Source organism: Saccopteryx bilineata, chromosome 1 (assembly GCF_036850765.1).
Source record: "Saccopteryx bilineata isolate mSacBil1 chromosome 1, mSacBil1_pri_phased_curated, whole genome shotgun sequence".
Lineage (NCBI taxonomy): Eukaryota > Metazoa > Chordata > Mammalia > Chiroptera > Emballonuridae > Saccopteryx > Saccopteryx bilineata.
In genome coordinates, this window is record NC_089490.1 from 88,313,677 (window position 1) to 88,333,261 (window position 19,585).

General features: G+C 50.0%; 1 protein-coding gene across 1 annotated transcript; it reads right to left on the reverse strand.

Annotated features, from left to right (window-relative positions):
* Positions 1 to 13,603: 13,603 nt before the first annotated feature.
* Positions 13,604 to 16,859, reverse strand: LOC136319942 (DNA dC->dU-editing enzyme APOBEC-3A-like). Its single transcript, XM_066253080.1, has 5 exons — positions 16,778 to 16,859; positions 15,498 to 15,639; positions 14,619 to 14,895; positions 14,078 to 14,193; positions 13,604 to 13,799 (listed from the first exon to the last, which is right to left on the reverse strand). Exons 1-5 carry the CDS (start codon positions 16,804 to 16,806, stop codon positions 13,785 to 13,787), a joined length of 579 nt encoding a protein of 192 aa, XP_066109177.1. The 5' UTR covers positions 16,807 to 16,859; the 3' UTR covers positions 13,604 to 13,784.
* Between the last annotated feature and the right edge of the window lie 2,726 nt (positions 16,860 to 19,585).

Consider the following 19,585-nt stretch of genomic DNA (forward strand, 5'->3'; position numbering starts at 1 on the left):
CTTGCCTTACAGAAAGGGAGAATGGCGTTCTGGTCCAGGCCAGCCCTCCTCCCGCACAACCAAAGTTTCCTCCAGTCACTCAAGCCACAATGTGCTTCTCATTTCCCGCACCAAAGATCAGAGGGTGGGTCGCTGTGCCTGAACCCTTGCTGGGGGTAGAGGGTTATCTGAGGGGTGTGAGGTCCTAGTACACAAGCCCCTGTGCCCTGGGAGACCCTCAGAGGTGGAGCCCCAACACACACCCTCCCTCCCAGGCAGCTCCTACAGCCAGAGGGACAGCTTCCTGCCAGGTCAGCCTTCCATCACTTGCCCTCCCAAGCAAATGTGTCCTTTAAGGCTCTTCTGGAGTCTGAGGAGACCACGAAGGGGACATCACTGCAAGGAGAGCACTCTGCTCCCCAGGCCCAAGGGAGAGCACCCGTCTGGCTGTTCAGCCAGCAGCTCTGAGGTGTTCTCTTCTGAATGTTCCCCAGGACCTCCTCCCTCCTCACTCCGCGTGTCCCAACGTGGCCAGTCACTCTGATCAGCTCCCTGCTGATGCCTGGCCAAGCTTGTCTGCACATCTGGGAAGTCAGTTTTGCAGTGAGTGACCAGTACATGGGCGGCTAAAAGAGTCCTGTGAGGACTAGAGGTGACGCCATATGTGACCATGTGTGGACCATCTCCCAAAAGTTTCCTGTCTTGAGTAACCTGCATGAGTCACATCAAGCAGAGGCAGGAGGATAAGGATTGACAACTCAGGCCTGAATGGGCCCCACCTCTGTTTCTGGCCCCTTTTCCTTCCTGAGACCCCACACTCAGCAGCCTCCTTTCCTAGGCTCTCCCTGGGGCCTGGCTCCCGGGCGCAGCACAGACTCAGGGATGAGTGCCCTTCCTCCGGTCTCCTTAAGCCAGGGAGGACATGGTTTCAGAAAGGCGTCAGTAGATTTCAGTGATGAACTCTGCATTAAAGTAGGGCCGGACAGCACTGGCATGATGAGCTGTGAGCATGCGTCTCACCTCAGTCTGGGAGATGATGAGAAGAAAGAAAAGGAAGTTTGTCTTTTCTGGGGAATGACAGTCCCTCCCTCATATCTGTGTCTGAAACACTGAGTAAAAACTGTAAAAAAAAAAGGCTGGCCAGGCAGTGGCGCAGTGAATAGAGCGTCAGACTGGGATGCAGAGGACCCAGGTTCGAGACCCCAAGGTCGCCAGTTTGAGCGCGGGCTCATCTGGTTTGAGCAAAAGCCCACCAGCTTGAACCCAAGATTGCTGGCCCCAGCAAGCGGCTACTCGGTCTGCTGAAGGCCCGCGGTCAAGGCACATATGAGAAAGCAATCAATGAACAACTCAGGTGTTGTAACACGCAATGAAAAACTAATGATTGATGCTTCACATCTCTCTCTGTTCCTGTCTGTCTGTCCCTGTCTATCCCTCTCTCTGACTCACTCTCTGTCTCTGTAAAAAAACAAAAACAAAACAAAAAACAACAATAACAACAACAAAAAAAACTAAAAAAAATTATCTCCATCTTGCTGGAGTCTTCCACCAAAGTGCACAATGGTTCGAGAAGAGAGGAAGGAACCAGGTCACCCCATGGGAGAGGGTGGGTGTATAGGGGGGAGGACCCCTGAACAGGCACAGGCTGTGCTGGGATTAGTCCTGTTCCCCTGTCAGGAAACTGGAAACAGCAGGATGCCCTGGGGAATCCCAGACTGGGGTCCAAGACCCTGGGCTCACTCTGTTCTTGTCCCTCTGGGCCTGGGATGAATGATCTCTATGTGTCCAGAGTCCGGGCCAGACTGCTGGGTGTCAGGTCCCAGGCTTGCCTTCCTGTGGGTGGCCTCCCTGCCCTACAGCTCAGCCCAGGGTCTCAGCCGTGTTCCCAGGCTGTGTCACATCCCTTGTCCAGAACCTGTGTCATGGGCGAAGCTCTGAGACCGGGGTCCTCGTGAGATGTGGGACCTGATGCTGGGACAGAGGGCGGCACAGAGTGGGGGAGCCCTTCACCCAAAGTAAGACCACCTGTCCTGTATTCTGGTAGCCCTCTTCCAGGGAGACATCACACCTTGTGGATTATTTTTCAATTGTCCCAGAAATGGAGATGCAGCTGTTGTCCCAGTCCTGAAATCAAAACTGAAGGAGCAGACTCGATGCTGAGGTCCTTCCCATAAACCTCACGTAAGAAGTGTAGACATCTTCTGTTTTGGTCAGAGGGGTGGCAGGCATCTGGTTGTGTCTGAGGAATCCTGAGGGGTTCCTTTTGTTCAGGTCCCTGAGGGAGCCTGTGTAATTCATGTCTAGGCCAGGGGAATTGGCTGGGCCTATTTGTCATGTGTGAAACCACCTTTTTTTTTTTTTTTTTTTTTTTTTGGCCATATCTGTTGCTTTTTTTTTTTTTTTCTTCATATCGGTGGCTTTTAAGGTCCTGAGGCTATCTAGAAGAGGAGCTGACTGATGGGATCCACCCCGAGGGGTCACTGCCTAAAGATGGAGGCAAGATATCGAGCCTCACCACAGCCCAGCAGGAAAGGGTGCCAGCTGCACCTTCTCCCTGCTCAGAACCCTCCTGCTCCTCCTCCTGGCTACCAGCCAGCCCCAGGCCTCCCCGCTGCTGGGTTTGAATCTTGACTCTGCCACATGCCAGTGAGGTAACCCTCAGCACAGAATAAACACTCCATAATTGACTCCTATTTTTTATATTATTCACTTTCCCAATGTACATCAGATCCAGAGAGACAAAGACAGATAGGAAGAGAGAACAAGTAATCCGTCCAACATAACTCTTGGATTTTCTCCCAAGACAACTGAACTACCTCGGGCCTCCCGTGCCCACCTGAGACACCTGAGGAAAGAGACTAGAGGCTCTCTCTGTACTTCAGGTTCTGGCAACCTGACATTCTTCCTTCCACAACCTGTGGTTGTCATCTGTCACTGAGTTGTGGGCCAGTAAGGATGTGGCTCTGTTCTTAGAGGGTCCCACCTCCTGGGGGTGAGACAGATGTCTCAGGTCTGTGAGCTCCTGGATCCATTTCTGATCCAAATCAGCTCCCTCTGTAGTGTATACAGTAGGTGCTTAACAATGTGTGTGTGTGCAAATTCAATGACTTTCAAAAACTTTTGAGGTGATGGAAGAACTTTGGGGAAGCAGGAGTCCAGCTTCCATCCAGGCTTTCAGGAGAGGATGCAGCTCACCGTGATAGCTGCATCCGTCCTGGCATTCGCCGCTGGGCAGAAGTTTTCTCACATGCTCCTTGTTTTTCTTTTATCTCTGGGGTCTTCTGCCGCACAGAAAATCCCATTTTATAAAGTCAGAGGTGCTGTCAGGGCCAGCTCTGGACACTTATCTTCTCCCACGGGTGTCTTCAGTCTCCCAGATGGCTGCCCACCTCTCGGCATTGGGTCTCATCTCAGGGGACAGGACAAAGCCCAGACCTTTTTAATCTGTACGCCCTGTGATGACGGGTGTTGTTGTCTACCGTGAGGGTGACAGAGGACAAACCCACGAATTTACAGTTTCTATTGGTGGTTCCAGCTGAGGCCCCATTTGTCCTCCTCCCCCTTAGAGGCCCTCCCACCTCCTGTCTGAGAGCCCCGAGCCCAGCCCCCACTGACTCCTCTATCCAGGCCTTTCTCTCCCGGTCTGGTGGGCCCGCTTTCCTCTCAGGCCCCATCCGGACTCCTCATCCCTGTTTCCTGGTGGACCCCCCTTCCCACAGCCCCTCTTTCTGCTCCTCCTGCTTCCCCAGTGTCTGAGCAGGTGCATTCAATTTCCTGTGACAAGTCTCTACATCGATGCTTTAGAGTCAGACAGGCATGGACTTGACTCTGGGCCCAGCCTCCTCCATGCTGGAGGAACTTGGACCTGACTTTCCCTCCAGGCCTCGGGCTCTTCCTTTAAAACACTGAGGTAACGACAGTGACCGCATGGGGCTGCAGGACAATTGAATGACAGTGTGACTGTCAAGTGCTTAGGACCATGTCTGAGATAGCTATTCCTCAACAAATGATGATTTTTCTTTTAAAAAAAGGAGAAGTCCCTTGTTTGATAAATCACTCCACACACAAAGAATCAACCAATGCTCTGAATATTCTGCTGTGGCTTCTGCTCTGTGTCTGTCCCTGGGCATCGTCCTGCACTGCACTGGCATGTGGCTATGACTAATTTGCTTGATTAAAGTCGTGATCTCACCTCCAGATGTCCGGTGGGACCTCAGGTGCCACATACAGCACAAGAATCAAGCTTGTCACACAGTTGTATCTAGGCAACGGGCCAACTGCTACTCTGATTCACATACACACGCACACATGTGTACATACATAACAAAAAGGAAACTCCTGTGGTTCCCCAGACATACCCAGAAGCCTCTCCCCGCACAACAGAAACTCAGAGGATGTCGCCATCTCCCAAGGCTGGTTTGCAAGAACACCCGAGTCATCAAATCGGCTCCTTTGTTTTTATTACTGTGCTCTGTTGAGAGCCCCTCCTCTGCTCCTGGAAGGAAATGACCAAGATGCATGCACTCTGGGAACAGCGGACAGCCCGGGGTAGAAGTCACGTGGTCATACATTAGGAGAAGGGTCCCCACACTCTGATGTCAGAGTGCACATTCCAGGCAGATCTGACCCCTCACAGTCCAAAACCTACCTTCCCAGAAACTCTGTCGCAGAGCTTTGCCCATGACACAAGGGCCCTGAGATCCTGCAGAGAGTATGTGACAGAGCCTGAGAACACTGTGGAGACTCAGGGCTGGGCATGATCAGCCTGCCTTCCATCCTGCCTCTAAGGTGGAAAGGCAACTTACTGGAACCTCATCTGGAACAGCTACTTCCCAAGTTGGGCACATCCCCTGGGAGGGAGTGCTGGGCCAGCACAGAGTGGTCTAAGGAGAGCCAGAGTGGACAGTCAGTAGGACAGAGGGGCACTTCTGGGACAAACGTGGCCAGGTGCCACTCGGGGTCACACTTGAGCCTGGAATACAAAGTCCTCCACATTCATCATGACCTGGAGGTTGAGAGAGAGAGCATGGGGCCCCTTCCTGAAGCGGTGCACACCCCCATGCCCTTCTGTTCCCGGTGCTGTCCTGATGAGCCCTGTCCCTCCGGGAGCCTTTCTTTTATCTTGTGTAATGGAGGTGTATACGCATAGTGTCCAGTGTCTTATCTGAGCATGGTGGGCTCCTAATGAGAGCTCAGCACATGTTTGTTCCCTCCCTTCCCTTCCTAGACCAAGACGAAGCTGTCTGCTGCCTGTCATAGCAGTCTCCCTGCTCACCTGCAGGGGCTGCAAGTCAGATTGCCTCTAGAAGACAAGGCTGTGGGGGAGGCGATACCAGCTTCCCTCCTCTGCTCAGGTCTGCTGCCCATGCTCCCCCAGTCTCAGCCCTCATGCTTGTCTTCTGCTGGTCCCCTCAGGACTCCCAGGTGGCTGCTCACCTCCAGATGTCACGCCTCCTCTTGCAGTGGGGGTACATGAGAAAGAGGACAGTGTGAACCCAGAGCTTCTGAGCCTGTACATCCTTTCAATGGATAATTGCCGTTATCTGTGTGTAAGGTGATGGTTGGGAAGCCCACTAATTCTATTGGTGACTAATTTGGGAGAAGGGTCTCTTAGTGAATACACTGGGGACATGACTAGACAGACTGTCCTCAACTGGAGGGACATGAAGACATTTTTTCATCTTGTAGAGAGTGAGGGAGTGAGGCTGGTTTGTGTGGCAGGAGGAGGGGAGGAGGGCTGAGGAACTGGACAGAGAGGAGGTAGAAACCCGCAGCGCCAGTCCGTGTCCGTATGGGGCAGACTCTGTGCACCTGCATTCATTCCTCCATTCACATCTATTCCTGCATTCAAATCGCCCCCTAGCTTGAAGACTCTGGTCACACAAGATAATACATGGTGAGTGTCATTTAATTGGTGGCACAGACATGCTCTTCTTTGACTGAGAACACTGGAGGCCACGTGCCCAGTGTGAGTCCCGAGACCTGGTGTCTCAGGAAGTGGGGCAAGGTGGGCATCACAAATTTATTCCTGTTAAATGTAGCTAATAAAATTGTGCTTTTAAACATACTCCATCATTGTAGAAAATGTGCAAGATCAGGTAAAGATTCAACCTTATCAGTGTTAATATTTATATTTGTTTTGTAAAAACTATAGTTGGCCCAGTGGTAGAGCATTGATCTGGCATATGGATACCTAGGGTTTGATTCCAGGTCAGGGCACACAGGAGAAGTGACCACTTGCTTTTCCATCCTTCCTGCTGCTCCCCTCCCAAAGCCATGGCTGAAATGAGCAAGTTTGTCCCAGGCGCTCAGGATGGCCCCATGGCCTCTCAAGCGCTAAAATAACTCCATTGCCAAGCAACCTCAGCAGCCCCAAATGGGCAGAGCATCAGCCCCAGACAGGGGTTGCTGGGTGGATCCTGGTCAGGGTACATTTGGAAGTCTGTCTCTCTGCCACCCTGTCTGTCACATGATTAATAAAAATATAGCCATAACAAATACAAAATATATATAATTTAACAGAAAGTCTGGGCATTACCCCTGTCATTATATACTCTACACAAGCACTGACTGTAGAGTTCAAGGACAATTTGAATTTCACAGCACTATTTGGAAAACCATGTAGATGACCCTCAATATAAACTTGAAACAAGGGTTTGATGAGGACCAGTCAGCCACATGCCGATGTGGGGACGGGTGACATGCTAGCTGCTGACAACTGTCCTCATGGGTGGACAGCTGAGGACGAACAGGTTGTTCGAGAAGTATTTTTCACCTCACAGCTGCATCAGCCTCAAGGGAACATTGGATGAACTCCACAAATATAATATTGAATGAAAGAGGTCGCGTCTAAAAGAATTCATACAGTCTGACTCCATTTATATAAAGTTTAAATGCATTCCAAAATCAATCTATGAAATAAGGTGTTAAGATGGGTGCCCTCTGGAGAGGGAACAGCTGAAAGGAGACATGAGGGACTCCTCATCCTGTATTCAAGAAATAGCCCCACCTGAGTCTGGGCAGCGGTTATACTTGTTAAACTCCCGCAAGCCATGTGCTCAGGCATCTCCCACTATCCAAATAAAAATTCTCCTTTGAGGCACATCTCTGTCCATTCTCTTCCTAGAAAAGTAAAACATCACTTGATAGGAAGAAAAGTAAAAAAACTGCCTACATGTTCTGTCCCTGGTTTCCTGTCACCCATTAGCTCTCATCTCACAACCACTTGGCTCCTGTCCTCACTGTTCCCAAGAAACTATCCCTGAAAAGGACACCAATGATGCCACGTTGCCAGAAGAAAGAGATATTTCTCGGTCCTCAACGTGCCCCTCCACCCTGCAGCAAGTGACACAACTGAACACAGCCTCCTTGTTGGGACATTCTCCTCTCTCAGTGTTGGTGACAGCCTCGTCCTATGGGTTTCCTCTGCTCTGCTCACTCCCTAGCTCCTCCTCCTCTCTTAGATCTGGTCCTCCCCTTGTGTCTCACACCATCTCCCTGGGAGACTCTGCCTACCCTGCTCCACCACTCTCCCTCCACCCAAGGCACACAGCCCTGTATCTCTCATCTTCTTGCTCCCAGAATTCAACACTTGGATACCAGCTTCCTACTAGACATCTGCCCTCGGATGTGTGATGAGCACCGCTAACTTCACCTTCTCAAATAGAATGCCTTCTGAAATTTTTTCCCCAAAACTTATTTTTCCAACTGCATAAAGAATGTTCATTTACCCATGAGCAGTGACCTTGAGCTCAAACCTAAAGACCCATCTTGATTCCTTTTTTTTTTTTTTTTTTTGCATTTTTCTGAAGCTGGAAACGGGGAGAGACAGTCAGACAGACTCTTGCATGCGCCCGACTGGGATCCACCCGGCACGCCCACCAGGGGGCGATGCTCTGCCCATCCTGGGCGTTGCTATGTTGTGACCAGAGCCACTCTAGCACCTGAGGCAGAGGCCACAGAGCCATCCCCAGTGCCCGGGCCATCTTTGCTCCAATGGAGCCTTGGCTGCGGGAGGGGAAGAGAGAGACAGAGAGGAAGGAGAGGGGGAGGGGTGGAGAAGCAGATGGGTGCTTCTCCTGTGTGCCCTGGCCGGGAATCGAACCCGGGACTTCTGCACACCAGGCCGACGCTCTACCACTGAACCAACCGGCCAGGGCCGATTCCTCTTTTTCTTAATGTCTAATTCATAACCATTCGCTGTTATCTCTAAACCAACCCCGCCCACCCACTACTCTCCACCATCACACTCTCCGCCACCACTCTCACTGATATGATGGGAAAACCTTCCAGCTTCCACTCTTCTTCCTTCTTTCAGTGTCCACATAGAGTCTTGCACTTACTTTAAAATCTAAGCTCCTCCCTATGACCAAGTCTCCACAACCTCCCTGCTCCCATACTTTACTTTCCAGGCATATTTCTCTCTGCTTCCCTCTGCCTCAGGGCCTTTGAACTTGGGCTGTCTCTGTCCAGAGTCCTCCCAGGGCTAACCCTCTCTTATCTTTCCTGTCTCAGTGCAGAAACCACCTGCTCTGAACACCCTGTTTGAAAGAGCTCCATCCATCCGTCTCACGAGGACATCCTGTGTATTTCCTTCCAGCAATTACCCAGGTCCATCTGAACTGCATTTCATTTTCCCACCCACTAGATTTCCTCTGACCGCTATCTGCACTTTCATAGCCTAATGCACTTATTTCACAAGGTGACAAGGCAAAGGCAATAACACAGGGAAGCTGTGTGCACGTCCGCGGCAGACCGGGAGCCAGGCAGACTGTCTGTAGCACCAGGCGCAGCCACACCCGTGCCACCTGGCTCGTCAGAGCTTCACCTGGCTGTGGGAGGGTGCACACAGCTGCCAATCAGCACATGCCATGGTATGAATTAGGTGTCTACACGTGTGGCCTACAATTCTGGGGCCGGGGTAGAGCAGGGACACAAAAGCCAGGCCTCTTCTCTCATATAATTGCAGCAATGAATATTGTACAAAGGAGGGGGTCCACCTGAATGCAGCAAAATGTCAAGTTTATGATCTAAATGAAATAAATGACCAGAGGCAGACAGACAGAGATAGCTAGCTAGCCTGATACTAGATAGCCGACAGAAGGCAGTGAGCACGAAAATGTTCGAGCAAATGGGGAAACGTTCACAACAGGTGAATTTGGCTAACAGGTGTACGCAGAGATTATGATCCATTGAGACCCCGAGTGCAGAAGAAAATATTGGGCCCCTTAGAAAAAAGAGAAGGAAAATAAAAATACGTATTAACCATATTTTTAAATAAATAAAAACTATTATGTACTATTAATGTTAAAATTGCACATATGAAACAATATTTGGTGTCATTAGAAAAAGTGTAAAGTTGGGTTATGTGGGGCCCCTCAGAAGTCGGGGCCCAGGGCACTAGCACAGTGCCCTGCTGTTAAATCTGCCTCTGGGTGTACAGATGCTCTTCATAGACAACTTTCTGTAAATTGAAAACAAAATAAAATATTTAACAACTAAAGATAAAGTGAGAACGTTCACAATCTCTAGAAGGCAATAAGGATCATTTGCTGTCCCACAATTTTTGCTTTTCTAATTGCATAGAGTGTGGGTGTTGTCTTTACAATCACAGAAGCTATCAGGGAGAAAAGGTCTCTGGAAGCCATCATATCTCCGCAGACCCTCCCAGGGGGTGCGACTAGAGGCAGGCAGGCTCTACTAGGGCCCCCACCCTCTGGGAGCCACCCTTTCGCCTACAAAGCGCCCCTACAAGGGGTCAGTATCTTCTCTTGGCTGATTGCTCATGGTGTCGGGTGAACTGTCTCTCACCGTCCGTGTGAGCCAGGTACGAAGCCTGCGCAGTCCTCAGTGATCTGGAGGGAAGGGACAGTGGAATTTGCATTGTTTGTTCATGTTCTCAAGACTGCCTTAGCCTTCTAATGTGTCAGTAACAGTGAGAACATCAACATACACCCTGCAATGCTTTTATGGTACAGGACCTCGTCTTCGAAACTGTGGCAACAATTTTCCTGAAGTGCAACAGCCCTTAATAGCAATCGTGTTTTTAAAGAGTTAACAATTTGTAGTCTTGGCTCTGCTCAAATCTGCGCCAACTCCCTAATTTTTCTTGAACTCCAGGCTCTTGGTAAACCTGCCCTCCCAGCACCGCCTGGCTTTTGCTGAGGCTCCATCCTCTCTCCAGCCGCACCGCTGGCCTGGATGCGGTGGCCAGTCCTTCTCTCTCTGCTGCTCCGGCCGCCGCCCGAGGGGGGCGGTGGCGAGTGGAGCAGTGGGCGGCGCGCAGAGAGCCACCCCGGGGTTCCCTGGGGCGAGGGTACCTGTGTGGGCTTCTTCCCCCCTTGCCAGGTAGTCCCCGCCCCTTGCACCCGTCTCCCACCCGGCAGCCCTCCTTCTCTTTGCAGCCCGCCCCTTCCCTGGAGAAACCCCCACAGCCACTCTGGTAGAGGCAGATCGAGGATCGCGCCTCACGTGGCGATGCTTGGAGACTCAGCCGACTGCCCTGCAAGCTCTGTGCACTGGAAATCTCTAAAATTTACATAGATCCTTATATTTCAATTACATGGGAGATGTTAAAGCCAATATTAGCTTCCTTTTCTAATATTGTTGGAATTTTTTTTTTGTTGAAAACCAGTACCAATTAAGGGTCTGCTGAGAATATTTCTGATTTCGGTTAGTGATTGGCAAACAACAAAAAAAGAAAGAATGGGTAATGAAAGCTTGAAACTATACGTGTCTTTCAGTGTTAAAGAGGTCCTTAGGAGATGGGGGACATCATCATGAGATTCTGCTGGCTGCTGATCCGTGTAAGCTGCAGGGAGTGAAATTAGCAAAGGGATCCATGTTCTTTATTTACATGTGCACCTACCTGCTCTGGTCGTAACAAACAGTCCCCAAGATCTCAGTGGCTTAAATAAATGACATCTTTTTCTGCTTGTGTTAACTGCCCACAGTGGGTGTAGAGGGGACGCTACCCCTTAATCCTCACTAAGGGACACTAGCCGACCCCAACTCTCCACCTAGACTTCTCTCAGCCACTTGACAGGGACATGGCACATGGCTATTAAAGTTTCTCCCTGGCAGTGATGTGTCACTTTTTCTCACATTTAGGCACATGGTTATTAAAGCTTCTCCTTAGAAGTGATGTGTCACTTTTTCTCACATTTAGGCACATGGATATTAAAGCTTCTCCTTAGACGTGATGTGTCACTTTTACTCACATTTCACTGGCCAAAGCTAATCTCAAAAGTGTTGAAAAGTGGAGCTCCACTATGGGCTCAAGGAAGGAGCACCAGAATGTTCCCAAGCAGCTCTGATGCCCACCCCATCATCCAATCACGGTGCTGCTTTCTGAAGGTCAGAGCCAATAAGTAAACCAACGGAAAGGAAAGAGGTATGATAGAAAGAGGCCACATTTGCTATTATTTCTTGCTTATTTTTCTATTCTATGTCCACTTAAGAAGATAGAGGATCACTACCTGAAGGATGTTGGCATCAGTGTCCCAGCTCAGCACAGGTGTGAGTTAGCATAGGCACAGATTATGCACTTGCCTGGCGGGTTCCTTACACACCTTCCCTACCAGTCACCTACTGGCCCATGAAAGAGCAAAAGGCTTCCATAGAAAGTTGAGAACTGAGGGAAAGAGAATTAAGTATTAACAGTCTCACAATCCTGAGATATTTTTTAAAGACTTGCCTGCTCTTACTCATCTGCTTCTACCTCTCCTCCATCTCTCTTTCTCTGTCTCTCTCTCACACACTCAAAATAAAAGTACATTTGTAAGACATCAGAACATCAGAAATAAAAATAAAATCTTAAAAGCTACCAGTTAGTAGAGATTTATTACCTGGGAAGGAACAAGAATTAGAATGAGATAGCTTGCACGTTGTTTATGTTTGCTATTTTTGAATTTTTGTGGTTACTGTTATGTTGCATTGTATCTCCAGTTCACTAAATTGAATCAATGGTCCCAAAGAGGCTCTTCGAGTTGTAAAGTAATGATGAATCTTCAAAACATTAAAATCTCGGGGAAGGGGAGGGGTACAAAGAAAACCAGATAGAAGGTGACAGAAGACAATTGGACTTTGGTTGATGGGAATGCAGAATAATCAAATGTCAGAATAATCTAGAGGTGTTTTCTCTGAAAATATGTACCCTGATTTATCAGTGTCACCTCATTAAAATTAATTTTTTAATTAATTAATTAATTTAAAAAAAGAACTATTTGAAGTAATCAAGCGTCTCCAAAGCAAACACCATTGGGAGTTTGTGATGTCCAGGGTATCCCACCAGCCACCCCTCATGGAAGGTCACTGTTGTCCATCAAAAGGATATATGGGCTTGAATGCTCTGGGGTTGGCCCTGTCTCTTTCCTCCCCCTTGGAAAGAGGCATGACGTCTGGAGGTGGGCAGCCATCGGAGGCTTGGAGGAGACCAGCAGGAGGAGACAAAGCCCAAGAGTGGAGCTGGGGGGCAGGGCAGTGACCAGGTGCCCGGAAGCATCACTGAGCAACTGAACCAGGCCCACTGCCTTCCCCCTTCCCACAGGTCCTGTTCTGTGAAGCAAGCTGACTGTCAGCCCATCTAGGCAGCTTTCTGTCACTGGCAGCTACAGTCCCCTGACAACATCCCTCTATCCCAGTGTTCTGTCCTCAGGCTCCTATTGCCCCTTGTACCCATTGGCCCTCAGCCCTGCCTTGTCCCTCCCCTGCCTTCTCTTCTCCATTTCTTCCATCTCTCCACTTTGTCTATGAGTTATTTCCTCTGGCTGCCTGTCCTCCCTCTTTGGCCATAGTCGTTGTGACATATACTCTATCCTTCCAATGTCTCAAACTAAATGTTTCAGCCACCAACATCTTACAGTTATTGTGAGAGGTTGTGACACAGGTTGACCCTGACATGTGAGCAGAAGTCTGTGAGGAGAGACCTGGGGGCCTCCACTGCCCAGAGCGCCTTGTGCAGGACGCCCAGCTGCCAGGGGCTCACTCAGCACGATTCAGGCTCCACAGAGACCTGGTGGGACAGAAGTTTGGTGTCTGCGATGGGTTCTGCTTGGGCCCAGGTTCTGTAAAGGCCAGAGGTGGTCCTCTGGCAGGGGAGCCCCTCCCTCTGGCTTCCTGTCCAGGGCAGTGGATGAGGAATGGCCTGAGGACTGGAGTGATTCCCAGCCCCCCTTATAACTGCCAATTTGAATGTCTTTTCCCTAGAGTTACACTCAGTCTTTCTCATCTCTTACTGCGTGGGCTGTTGTTTCAAAAACAGCACTGCTATACTTGTGATAGTTTGTTAATCAGTTTAGGTTTTTGAATTGCAGATCCTGTTCCTTTCAACATTAATAATTTTTATTTGACCAGTGGGAATTAGTTTGACTACTGCCCTCCCATGATGGTACCTACAATAGAGAAAGTCATTTGCCCATTTGCATGGACTTATTGAACTGTTTGGACTTCATGATACATTTATAGAGGTGAAAACATTATGTGAAAGATTCTTAACCTTTCATTTTATTGTTTTGTATTTGTAATCAATGAAAATATTTATTTCTGTAAAAACCAAAAGTGATTCTGAGAGTATTGAGTAGACGCTTACTGGTATATATTTGGAACATATCATATATTTTAAATGAAAAGTAGATCAATTGAATTTTTGAAAAACAAATTTCTATAAGCTCATTGTATTTTGCTGGTTTCTTTGGATCTGATTGGACTTGGTGGCAAATGGTGAGTTTTCATCTCTTGAAGAAAGTGTTTTATTCGTCATTCCCCAGAAGGCTCCTGACTTCTTTTGAGAGATTGAAGTCCATCCTTCAGTTTCCCTGGGTCTAGATGGAGAAGGCAGAGCTGAAGGAAGCAGTGAGCGAGGCAGGTGGAGATGTGAACAGAGAAGCGGTCTGGGGCAGTTACCAAGATGGGGAAGTCAGGAGGGCCACAGGGAGTGAGACAGCAGAGGGACCTTGTGAGCAGGGAAAGCAGGGATGGAGCTGGTGCCCCAGGAGGGAGCAGGTCACCCGAGGAGGCCCTGAGCAGAGGGAAAGGAAGGCAGGGAGAGATAGTGAGGAGGGAGGAGGGCAGGGGAGCAGCAGGGAGGGAGGAACCTCACATTGAGGATGCTCTCCAGCCTCTGGGTTAGAATTTGATAGTTGTGATCAATGTTAAACCAGGGGTGGAATGGTTGTCCCTGGTGGTCCACGAAGGTTTCCCAGCAGTGCTTAAGCTCTGGTAAGGACACGGGGAAGTAAAGGTGAACTCCAGCTCTAGAGAGCGGGGAGGGTCACATGCTCTCAGACTCTAAAGGACACAGTCTCCCCATCATCATTTTATTATCTCCTTTCTCTTTCCTCCCAAGGTGCTCAGCTTATCTTTCAAATTCTTTCTTCCAGCTGCAATCTGAGGTGTCCTGCCACCCTCCTCCAGGAAGTCCCTGGGTCCTTATTGCACATGTACCTCCTCCCTTTCCTCCCCAGGACCACCTTTCTCCTCCAAATTCTCTTTTCCTGGAAATCCCCCAGTCCCTCCAGGTCCAGCACCACCCCTGCAAATAAGCTTCTCCACCAGGGATTCTCACCCAGCACACCTCTCTCTTGAAACTTCTCCCAGGCTTCTCCCTGCCCCCCTTCCACCCCTGGGAGTCCCATGCTGACCCTCGGAAGTCATGATGGATATTTGGGCCCCTGCCCTATGCAGGCTACGCAGTCCTTCTTCATATCCCACATAGATGTCATAGATGCGGACCGCGAAAATGTGCAGGGTCACATTTTGGTTCCTGCCCAAGAACTCCACCAGTTTCTGGGCACAATTATAGCAGGGGCTCCAGGAGATGTACAAGGTCACCACGTAGCGCTTCTCCTTGTCCAGTCCCGAAGAAGAGATCTGATTCAGGAAGCAAATCTCAGCATGGCAACCTGGCCAGGGTATACTCTGAGCACAGAAGAGAGAGTAAAGTGTTCTGTCACTTGCTGTGAACAGGGGAACAGCAGGAGCAGGGTGAGACTGGTAAGGCACAGGCCTCCAGCACAGAATTAAAGGGCAGAGCACAGCTCTGATTCAAGGTGAATAATATTTCAATGCAGGATTTACATGGTCAAATATAAGGCAAAACTCATGATACACATGATGTCAGCATTTGATAAAGGGCAGCTCAGCAGTGATAACTTGTTATTTTACATCAACAAAGTATGGCCTAACATGACATTGTAATCTCAGCCTTCATTTAAATTACTGATATTTTGTTCATCATGAAATTTGCATTAATTTTGATTTTTAAAATATTGTATTAAATACGATTTATCTTGATTACTGAGTTTCTGGAGCACCTCTACTTTTCACTCAAAGTCTTTGTCTTCAGGAGCCTCACTGAGCTGGGCTCTGCAGGCAGGAGAGGAACAATTGAGGACAGAGGGAGGAGGCAGGTGAGCTCCAAGGTCAAGGCCTGATGCCGTGGAGACGGCACCACCATGTGCACTGAAAACCGTCTCCCTGAATATCCCCGACGGAAGACCCTGCCCACTGTGGTCGGTCACCTCATTTTTCAGGTATCCCTTGAACATTCTCACATCGCTCGGGTTGTCGCCCTCAAAGACCTCCACCTCGTAACACAGGTATGTTTTGCTCTTCATACAGTCACTGAAGTTGTCAGTGAAGGTGTCTCTATCCATCCGGGGACTGCGGACACAGGCGGGAGGAGACAGAGGCATGGGACTCCCCCTGGGATCACCCAGTTCTCCTCCCCTTTCCCCTGAGCTCCACCCTGGACCCCATATTCCAGCTAGGCCCACAGAGGATGGACATCCACTCACTGAGCTGGAGCCACCTAACATCTCTTTGACACTTTTACAGGAATCCTGGGGGCACCAGCCCAGTCTTTTTGTCAGGATTTCCCTGCAGGAGCAGTGTGGGGTGCTCAGAGCTGTGAGAGTGCCTCCCACTCTGCCCAGAGTGGGCTGGGACACCTCTCCTGGCGTGACCATCGTGCTGGTCTTGCTGACACACCTCCCTGCTTGATGTGGGCGCGATGGTGCTTTTTCCTCTTGTCTCCGGTTTTACCTGAGCCACATGGTGCATTGGCTAAGCACATTCCTCAGTGGGACCAGAGGGGAAAAGGGAATGCCCAATTATTATTCTCGTATAACTCAATAACATTTTTTTTGTGTGGCAGAGACATAGAGAGTCAGAGAGAGGGACAAATAGGGACAGACAGACAGGCAGGGAGAGAGATGAGAAATATCAATTCTTTGTTGCAGTTTCTTAGTTGTTCACTGATTGATTTCTCATATGTGCCTTGACTGGGGAGCTACAGCAGACCAAGTGACCCCTTGCTCAAGCCAGCGACCTTGGGCCCAAGCTGGTGAGCTTTGCCCAAACCAGATGAGCCTGCACTCAAGCTGGCAACCTCGGGGTCTCAAACCTGGGTCCTCACATCCCTGTCAAACGCTCTATCCACTGCGCCACCGCCTGGTCAGGTGATATTTTCCTTCTAATTATGAAAGTAATAATGCCTTTATAAAAACAAAAACATAAATCTGAACATGACCTCCTAACTATAGTTCAGAGTAGAAAGTAAAATTTTCACAAGGGATTAGAGGAAGATGAAGAACTTGGACCATCCAGGAGAAGCCCAGGGCCTATGGGAGGTGGTTAAGACAAGCAAGCAGGGCATCAACTGAGGCTCCTGGCTGGACATAGACGGGCTATCAAGATGGAGGTGGAGAAGCAGAGGAGTCCCCAGGGGAGAAGGTGAGTCCCCATCGGGGAGCCTGGAGGAGGGGTTCAGAGCAGGGGTGCTTCAAGGCATGAGTGGTACCTGTCCTCAGGTGCTGGGCCGGCCTCCATGTCTCAGTTTCGTCACTGACCCTGGCACTGCGACCTTTGCTTCTCTGCCTGCTCACAGCCTGTGTCCTCCGTCTGGGATGTTTTCAGGGACCAGATGGCTTATATACCAGCAGAGCACCCGGAAACTGCTGAATTGGCAATACTGGGCCCCACCCTTTTCCTGAACTCTGGTCACTCATGCCACCCACAAGGAGTCATGAAAGAAGGAACTTCTCTGCCTAACTGTCATATCCTATGCCCTCAAGGACCAGTTAGGTTTTGAATTGTCTGTTCTGTCAAAGGCCCTACCTGGATGTGATGAGGATTGACATTGGACCAATGAGGTCCTGGAGGTTATGGTCACTATGGGCAGCATGGCACAGCAAGATAGGAGGTGAGAGGACAGGTGTTCATACTCTTATGAAGGCCCTGGCACAGGACACAGAGCCCGTAGAGGCCGGACCCACAGCAATCAGTGCAGGGCACCGTCTGGTCCAGACTCCCCGGGGCCTGCTGGATAGAGGGACCTGGGGGCTGTGAACAAGGAGGGAGCCTGCCTGAGAGGCAGCAGACGGCTTCGTCTCCGTCTAGGAAGGGAAGGGGGGACAAACATGTGCTGAGCTCTTCTTCAGAGCCACCATGATCGGTTGAGAAACTGGACACGAAGCATTTTTACCCCCATTACACGAAGAGAAAAGAAAAAATCAGTAGGGACAGAGCTCGGCCAAGACGGCACTGGGAACTGAAGGACACAGGATGTGCACCGTCTCGGGAAGGGGCCCCGCATTCTTTCTCTCCACCTCCAGGTCATGATGGATGTGGAGGACTTCATATTCCAGGCTCATGTGTGATCCTGAGCTCCAGTTGGCCATGTTTGTTCCTGACAAGGCTGCCCCTCTGTCCTACTGACTGTCCACTCTGGCTCTCCTTAGACCACCCTATGCTGGCCCAGCACTCCCTCCCAGGGGATGTGCCCAACTTGGGAAGTAGCTGTTCTAGATGAGGTTCCGGTAAGTTACCTTTCCACCTTAGAGGCAGGATGGAAGGCAGGCTGATCATGCCCAGCCCTGAGTCTCCACAGTGTTCTCAGGCTCTGTCACATACTCTCTTCAGGATCTCAGGGCCCTTGTGTCATGGGCAAAGCTCTGCAACAGGGTTCCTGGGGAGGTAGGTTTTGGACTGTGAGGGGTCAGATCTGCCTGGAATGTGCACTCTGACATCAGAGTGTGGGGACCCTTCTCCTAATGTATGACCACGTGACTTCTACCCCGGGCTGTCCGCTGTTCCCAGAGTGCATGCATCTTGGTCATTTCCTTCCAGGAATAGAGGAGGGACTTTCAACAGAGCGCAGAAATAGAAAACAAAGAAGCCGATTTGAAGACGAAGGTCTTCTTGCAAACCAGCCTTGGGAAATGGCGTAATCCTCTGAGTTTCTTTTGTGCAGGGAGAGGCTTCTGGGTATGTCTAGGGAACCACAGGAGTTTACTTTTTGTTATGTATGTACACATGTGTGCGCCTATATGTGAGTCAGAGTAGTACTTGGCCCATTGCCCAGACACAGCTGTGTGCTAAGCTTGATTCTTGTGCTATGTGGCAACTGAGTTCCCACTGGACATCTTAAGGTAAGATCATGACTGTAATAAGGCAAATTAGTCATTGCCACATGCCAGTGCAGGGCAGGATGATGCCCAGGGACAGACACAGAGCAGAAGCCACGGCTTTGACCCCTCCGTGGCCCTGGTACTGTGCTCTGTGTGCTCCTTTGCCTGTACCCCAATGGCTAACCTCCCCTCCTTGACGCCTCTCCCTCTGCACCTCTGGCTGAATACATCTCTGGACACCCACCCATCCCCAGGAACTGGCCCTGTCCTGGGTCTCAGCCACCAATGCTCCACTGAGGCCTCCCTGGGGCCTGGTTGCGCGTGGTGTGAGCAGAATATTCAGAGCATTGGTCGATTCTTTGTGCGTGGAGTGATTTATCAAACAAGGGATTTCTTCTCTTTTTAAAAGAAAAATCATCATTTGTTGGGGAATAACTATCTCAGACATGGTCCTAATCACTTGACATTCTCACTGTCATTCAATTGTCTCTGCAGCCCCATGGTCGGTCACTGTCGTTACCTCAGTGTTTTAAAGGAAGAGCCTGAGACCTGGAGGGAAGTCAGGTCCAATTTCCTCGAGAATGGAAGAGGCTGGGCCCAGAGTCAAGTCCCTGTCCTCTGACTAAAGCATCGCTGTGGAGACTTGTCACAGGAAATATGAATGCACCTGCTCAGACACTGGGGAAGCAGGAGGAGCAGAAAGAGGGGCTGTGGGAAGGGGGGTCCACCAGGAAACAGGGATGAGGAGTCCGGATGGGGCCTGAGAGGGAAAGGGGCAGAACCAGACCCAGAGAGAAGGGCTTGGATAGAGGAGATGATGGGGGACAGGGCTGGGGATGTCCAGATGGAGAGCAGGAGGACATCAGAGAGGGAGGAGTCCAATGGGGCTCAGCTGAAACCACCAATAGAAACTATAAATTCATGGGTTTGTCCTCTGTCACCCTCACGGTAGACAACAACACCCATCATCACAGGGCGTACACACTAGAAGGTCTGGGCTTTGCCCTGTCCTCTTCTTTTTCCCTGAGATGAGACCCAATGCTCAGAGGTGAGCAGCCATCTGGGAGACCGAAGACACACGTCGGAGAAGATAATTGTCCAGAGCTGAGCCCTGAGAGCACCTCCAACTTTATAAAATGGGATTTTCTGTGCGGCAGAAGACCCCAGAGATAAAAGAAAAACAAAGAGCATGTGAGAAA